The sequence below is a fragment of the Mandrillus leucophaeus genome, unplaced genomic scaffold, assembly GCF_000951045.1.
Source record: "Mandrillus leucophaeus isolate KB7577 unplaced genomic scaffold, Mleu.le_1.0 Scaffold1139, whole genome shotgun sequence".
Classification (NCBI taxonomy): domain Eukaryota; kingdom Metazoa; phylum Chordata; class Mammalia; order Primates; family Cercopithecidae; genus Mandrillus; species Mandrillus leucophaeus.
The window spans coordinates 155,411-163,402 of NW_012099643.1; the positions used below are offsets into that span (position 1 = coordinate 155,411).

The following is a 7,992-nucleotide window of genomic DNA, read 5'->3' on the forward strand; positions in this document are numbered from 1 at the left end:
TTCAATGCAAAAAACAGTGTACTTTGAATACAACTGTAAGTTCTAAAATATTAGTCTCTTATTCCTGTTTAGCCTAACTAAATTATGTTAACTTTGAATTATTCTTTGTAATCAATACCCTGATTTAGAATAACATTGAAAGTGTTAGCATCTTAGTGGTTTCTACTGTGAATCTTCTGATGTTCATTCAGACTTGATTTTTGATTAATTTTTTATATTTATTGCATCTGTTAAATGCTTTCATATAAACTCTCTAGCGTTTTCTAAGGTGTACTTTTAAAACTTTTTTTCATATTCATTACAGTTGTAGGGTTTCTTTCCAATATAAATTCTCTAAAATTGAATAAAATTTGAGCAACTGTTAGAGGGTTACCCTTCAGCATAAATTCTCCCATGTACAACAAAATCTGTAACATAAGTAAAAGTATTGCACCAATCTTTATATTTGTAATGTTTTTCTTCAGGATAAAAACTCTTATGTTACTCTAAGGCTTATATTTTTGAAGCCTTTCCACGTACAAATGTGTCACTATCATTACACCTTGTGCACTCGAAGGCTTTTATTTGGTGACATCTTTCCACAGATAAATGTAATATGTATCATTACACTTTTATTGCTTTTATCTAGCATAAAACCTCTCATGAGTAAGCTCATAGCAGTTATTAAACACTTTGCCACATTCTTTAAAATCAGAATTTTTCTCAGTATGAATTTTCTTATGTGCAATAAAGTGTGAGCAATGGTTGAAGACTTTCCCACATTCTTCACATTTGTAGTGTTTCTCTCCAGTATGAATTATCTTGTGACTTCAATGGCTTGAGCAAGATTTAAGGACTCTGCCACATTCCTTACATTTGTAGGATTTCTCGACAGTAAAAATTCTTACATAGTAAGGTTTGAGCAGTGAGTAAAAGCTTCCCCACATTTTTTATACTTGCAAGATTTCTCTCTTCTTTGAACTCTCTTATGTTCATTAAGATGTGAGCATCGTTTAAAAGCTTTGCCACATTCTTCACATTTATAGCGTTTGATGGCAGTATGAATTTTCTTATGTCTAGTAAGGTGTGAGCACCGATTAAAGGCTTTGCCACATTCTTCACAGTTGTAGGGTTTCTCTCCAGTATGAATTCTCTTATGTTCAGTAAGGATTGAGGACCAGTTAAAAGCTTTGCCACATTCTTCACATTTGTAGGGTTTCTCTCCAGTGTGAATTCTCTTATGTTCACTAAGTCTTGAGGACCAGATGAAGGCTTTGCCACATTCTTCACATTTGTAGGGTTTCTCTCCAGTGTGAATTCTCTTGTGTTTAGTAAGGTATGAGAACCTCTTAAAGACTTTGTCACATTTTTCACATTTGTAGGGTTTCTCTCCGCTATGAATTACCTTATGTTCAGTAAGAATTGATGATGAGTTAAAAGCTTTGCCACATTCTTCACATTTATAGGGTTTCTCTCCCGTGTGGGTTCTCTCATGTATAGTAAGTAGGGAGCAGTGGTTAAATGCTTTCCCACATTCTTTACATTTGTAGGGTTTCTTTCCAGTGTGAATCGTCTTATGTTTGGTGAGATGTGAGTGCCGGTTAAACGCTCTGCCACATTCTTCACATGTATAGGGTTTTTCTCCAGTATGAATTTTCTTATGTCTAACAAAGGGCGAACACCAGTGAAAGGCTTTTCCACATTCTTCACATTTGTAGGGTTTCTCACCAGTATGGATTCTCTTATGTTTAGTAAGGGTCGAGCACCAGTTAAAAGCTTTGCCACATTCTTCACATTTGTATGGTTTCTCTCCAGTGTGAATCCTCTTATGTTTAGTAAGGTATGAGAACCATTTAAAGGTTTTACCACATTCCTCACATATGTAGAGTTTCTCTTCAGTATGAATTATCTTATGATAAGAAAGGCCTGAGTGAGATTTAAAGACTTTGCCACATTGTACACATTTGAAAAGTTTCTCTGTAGTATGTCTTATGCTTTGTCTGTTTAGATTTGATGATTTACTAAAGACTTTCACACATTTATTATATGCGAAAATTTTGCTAGGTAGAGTTGACAAACACTGGTTAAGTCCATTATAAATTTCTTTTTGATCCTTACACTCACCCACATTTTCCCCATCTTTCCTTAAGTGTAAATCCTCAAGTCCACAGCTTCCATATCTTCTCAGTATCACCTTTTGGAATGAATCTTTCATGCCCTGTTCTGGCAAAAAGTCTTCAGTGCAATGAGAAGACACAGCTGAAATATAAAATTAACAAAATATCCCACTTGTTATTTTCAGAGTCAGATACACATACTTTACAAAGCTAACATAGAAAATTAAGAAAAGGACAGGATGACTTACTAGATGCAGCTGGGAAACACTCACTCCAAGGAGAGAAAACAAAATGTTGAGTAAAACATCACACTCTAAACAGATCTTTTGAGAGAAAGCTTAATTCAGAAGAAATGCAGACACTGTGGCTGAAGAGGAAGATGCAAAGCTTGCTCAAAGTCACTGGGCACCAGGACTGGCTCCTAGATCCAGACCAGACTTAAGGAAGGGATATGTGAAGAAACCCCATGGCAACACAGTCTAGCCATGGACCTCTGAGATTCTCACTTTGGTTCCTTCTCCTTGAAAGGCATTTCCCAGCTAAATCTAGCCTGAGCTCCTGATTATAGGATCTCATATGATCCCTATACGTCTGTGAACTGGCAGGGGGAGCCACCTGGAGAATAGGCAGAGGCACAGCTTAAACTCTTGTGGAAATCTGAAGTTTTCACTGTGCTGTGCAGCTGTAGCTGACCATAGGTGCCCATCCTCCGAGGCTCTGCATCTTGCACTGAGGGGATCCACCTCCTGCTGTCTGCCAGGCTGAGAGGGAGCAGGATTGTAGCTGTCATGGGACTGAGGTGAATCTGATCCACGCACCATGAATCTGGCTGCTTCTGCAGAAGGCTGCCCACAGCACAGCATCCACTTACATCACAGATGGTGCTTGACCCCAAAGGGCCAGAGGACAAATCCACGGGCCCAGTGCCAGCTGCCCTGGTCTTCCGCACACTGACTAATAATATTCAGCTGATATATGTGGTCTGAGCTTAAGTGGGGTAGAAGCCCACACTGTCAGCACACAGAGAAGAGTGTGACATGGGAACATGAGCCAGCATGGGAGCTGGCTTCCCCTTCATTCACATGAATAAACTGGGAAGGGTGTGGCCAGATGACCAGCCATGGTTTATATCCCAGGAAGCCTAGCAGCCTAGAACATCTGGAAGAGCTCAGCCATTTCAATGCAGATGGCTTGGAACAAGCCTCACCAATTCAGCCTGCTCCCAGGGAAGACACTGGAGACGGACCTGCTGAGTTGAGGGACCACAAACTGGGTGGGCCCCACAGCCATCTGCTGCACTAAAAATCCTGGGCTGCAGGTGCAACACTGGTTACAAACCCATGGTGCAATTGCCCTGCCTGGTAATTTTCCATCCTCCAGCCGCTGCATCACCAAACGACTCACAGAAACATTCCAAAACCCACCCTTACTTTTGCAAACAAAGGAGAACAGCAGGACCCCTGATATAAATACGGGTCTCCTGGTGACCTAAAAGTGTGAACTGTCCCTAAGGGAGGGGGGAGCACAGACCACCAAAGCCCTCCTTGAAGCAAAGGAAACGGGTGCAGTGCCAGCAGTTGAAGGGAATATCACCAAGGCCCCAAAATAAATTTGGAGAGAAAATAACTTCTCACACACGATCTAACCTCCCCAGAACACTCTTAAGCGCCATGTACTTGGACTGAAGCCTGAATTCCACCACAAACAAGAATCCATTGCTTCAACACGAAGCACTCTATGAAATCCACTGCAGGAACTTATCTACAACCCAGGGACCTAGACAGAGCCTCTGCCTCTGAAAACAACCTTAAATGACACCAACTGATTACACACAACATACACCACAGCCAAAACCTCAAGGAAAAAAAAGAATTAAAAAACATTTTCAAGCCCCATCCAAATCACAGAAAATTCAAAAGCAAAAGAAGCACCAGCTCCCTCAGACGAGACAGCAAAAGAACGCTGGCAATATACAACGCCAGAGTGTTTCACAACCTCAAAAGGATCTCATTAGTTCCTTTGAAAGAACCAAACACAACTTTAAAAATTGTAAATTTTACTACAGGACTTTCAAAATACAATGCAAAGCCTTAAAAACAGAATAGACGAAGCAGACGAAAGTATTTCAGAGCTCAGAGACTGCTCCTTTATATCAACCCAGTCAGAAGACAGTAAAGAAAAAAGAATTCACTACAAACAAACACAGCTTCTGAGAGATACGGAATTATGTAAAGGGGTCAAACTTATGACTCATTAGTATACCTGAGAGAGAAGGAAAAAAAACTAACCAACTTGGAAAACATACTTAAGGATATAATCTATGAAATATTTTCCCATCTTGCTAGACAGGTTGACATAAAGATACAAGAAATTCAAGGAAATCCTTTGAGATACTATACAAGACAGCCATCCCTAAGTATAAGTATAGTATCTGAATACTATACACATAGTATTCAGACTTTCCAAGGTCAACATGAAATAAAAAAAACAAAAGGCAACTAGAGAAAAGGGTCATATTACCTAAAAAATGAATTCTATCAAACAGTGGACTTCCTCACAGAAACCTTACAATCTGGAAGATATTGGGGGGTCTGTTTTTAACATTTTTAAAGGAAGAGGGCAGGTGCAGTGCTCACGCTTGTAATCCCAGCACTTTGGGAGGCCAAGGTGGGTAGATAACCTGAGCTCAGGAGTTCGAGACCACTCTGGGGAACATGGTGAAAGCCGGCCTCTATTAAACACAAAAAGTTAGCTGCCTGCCTCTATTAAATACAAAAAATTAGCCGGGTATGGTAGCGCTCACCCGTAGTCCCAGCTACTGGGGAGGCTGAGGCATGAGAATTGCTTGAGCCCCAGAGGTGGAGGTTGTAGTGAGCTGAGATTGCACCACTGCACTCCAGGCTGGGCCACAGAGTGAAACTCCATTTCAACAACAACAACAACAACAAAAAGATTAAAAAAAAGAAAGAAATTCCAGTCAGGAATTTTATGTTCCAGCAAACTAAGTTTCATAAGCAAAGAATTCACAAGCAATCACTAAGTGAATTAACTACCACTCAACTGGCATCACAAGGTGCTTAAGAGTGTTCTAAACATGGAAATGGAAGAATGATACCTACTACCACAAAAACACACCTAAGTACATAGCCCACAGACCCTACAAAGCAACTGCACTATCAAGACTACAGAGCACATGAAGCGAACAAAAACTAAGATATCAATTTGAACACAGCAGTCTAAATGCTCCACTTAAAAGACACGAAGTGGTGGCCAGCCATGGTGGCTCGTGCCTGTAATCCCAGCACTTTGGGAGGCTGGGACAGGTGAATCACCTGAGGTCAGGAGTTTGAGACCAGCCTGGCCAACATGGTGAAACCGCGTCCCTACTAAAAATACAAAAATTAGCCCGTAGTGGTGGCACGTGCCTGTAATCCCAGCTACTCGGGAGGCTGAGGCAAGGGAATCACTTGAAACCGGGAGGCAGAGGTTTCAGGAAGCTGAGATCATGCCTGTACTCCACCCTAGGTGACAGAGTGAGACTCTGTCTCCAAAAAAAAAAATTAAAAAATTCTAAAAATTAAAACGAAAATGACACAAAGTGGCAAATCAGATTTAAAAAAATAAGACTTAACCTTCTGCTGGCTTTAAAAAACTCATCTCACGTATAATGACACCCATAAACTCAAAGTAAAGGGAAAAAGTAACATCTATCACACAAATGGGAAAAAAACCAACAAACAAAAAAATGCAGTGGTCACTATTCTTGTATTAATAAAACAGATTTTAAACCAACAATAGTAAAAAAGACAAACACATTACATACTAATAAAGGATTCAATAAATAAATAGATAAATCAATAATATTTAATTATCCTAAATATGTATGCACCCAACATTGGCACACCCAGGTTTATAAAGCAATTATTACTGGACCTAAAAAAAAGACTTAGCCAGCCATAGTGGAAGACAACACCTTACAGATAGCATTACAGATCATCAGGGCAAAAACCTAACAAAGAAATTCTGGACTTAAACTCAGCACTTGACCAACTGGACCCCATAGACATCTACAGAATAATTCATCTAATGAACACATACATACATTCTCATCTGTGCACAGAACATACTTTAAGATTGACCACATGCTCAGTCACAAAACAAATTTCAAAAATCCAGAAAAATTGAAATCATCTTCTTGAAACAGAGTGAAATAAACTCAAAACTCAATAGCAAGAGGAACCCTCAAAACTACACAAATACAGAAAACAAAACAACTTGTTCCGGAATGACTTTTGGGGAAACAATGAAATTAAGGCAGAAATCAGAAACTTATTTGAAACAAATAAAAATGGTGACGAGGCTGGGTGCGGTGGCTCACACCTGTACTCCCAGCACTTTGGGAGGCCGAGGTGGGCAGATCACGAGATCAGGGGTTCAAGACCAGCCTGGCCAACATAGTGAAACCCCATCTCTACTAAAAGTACAAGAAATTAGCTGGGCGTGGTAGCAGGTGCCTGTAATCCCAGCCACCTGGGAGAGTGAGGCAGGAGAATCACTTGAACCCAGGAGGCAGAGGTTGCAGTGAGTGGGAAATAGCGCCACTGCACTCCAGCCTGGGTGACAGAGTGAGACTCCGTCTCAAAAAAAAAAAGTGACAAAATGTAACAAAACCTTGGAATGTGGCAAAAGCAGTGTGAGGAGGGTTTATAGTGCTAAACTTTTATATCAAGAAGATAGAAAGATCTCAAGTTAACAACGTGATACCTTGCATAAAGAAATCAGAAAAACAACAAAGTAAATCCAAAGCTAGAAGAAGAAAAGAAATAATTCAAATCAGAGCAGAACAAAAAAATATTGAAACCAAGAAAACCATTCAAATAATCAATAAAATAAGTTTTTCTAAAAGATAAACAAGATCACTAGATCACTAGCTAAGTTAACAAAGAAAAAAAAAAAGATCCAAATAAGCACAATCAAAAATGACAAACTATCAATAGACTAACAGACAACCTACTGGGAGAAAGTATTTGTAGACTATGAATCTGACAAGGGACTAATGTTCACAATCTATAAGAAATTTAAATCTGGCCGGGCACGGTGGCTCAAGCCTGTAATCCCAGCACTTTGGGAGGCTGAGACGGGCGGATCACGACATCAGGAGATCGAGACCATCCTGGCTAACACGGTGAAACCCCGTCTTACTAAAAAATACAAAAAACTAGCTGGGCAAGGTGGCAGGTGCCTGTAGTCCCAGCTACTCGGGAGGCTGAGACAGGAGAATGGCGTGAGGACCCGAGAGGAGGAGCTTGCAGTGAGCTGAGATCCGGCCACTGCACTCCAGCCTGGGTGACAGAGCAAGACTCCGTCTCAAAAAAAAAAAAAAAAAAAAAGAAATTTAAATCTACAAGAAAAACAGAAATAATCTCATTAAAAAGTGGTCAAAGGACATCGTCATTTCTCAAAAGACATAAAAGCAGCCAAGAAATGTGAAAAAATGAGACAAAAAGGGAGAAAAAGAAGGACAAAACAGCAACGAAAATCAAAACAATCAATAAAATGGCAATGGTAACCCTTCTCTATCAGAAAATTAAATATTCATGGAATAAACTTCCCAATCAAAAGACAAAAACTAGTATAAAAACAAGATTCAACTACATTCTTTGTACAAAATACTCACTTTCAATCTGAAGAAGAAAATAGACTAAAAGAAGGATGGTACAAGTCATTCTATTAGAATGTTAACCAAAGCAGAAGAAACTAGGTCAAAATTATATAAGGCAAAATACATTTTAGGTCAAACACTGTTATAAAATATACTTTGGTCAAAATTCTCACAAGAGACAAAGAAGGACATTAAATAATAGTAAAAAGATTAATTTACTAGAAAACGATAACA

At 39.5% G+C, this 7,992-nt stretch overlaps 1 protein-coding gene across 1 annotated transcript in view; it reads right to left on the bottom strand.

The window, feature by feature from the left end:
- Positions 1-554: 554 nt before the first annotated feature.
- LOC105551020 (zinc finger protein 682-like) overlaps positions 555-7,992 on the bottom strand; it is a 37,133-nt gene continuing 29,695 nt past the window's right edge. The window contains 2 exon segments of the mRNA XM_011996144.1: positions 555-1,179; positions 1,261-2,238. Of these exon segments, the coding sequence (XP_011851534.1) occupies positions 884-1,179; positions 1,261-2,238 (1,274 nt within the window). The 3' untranslated portion in view covers positions 555-883.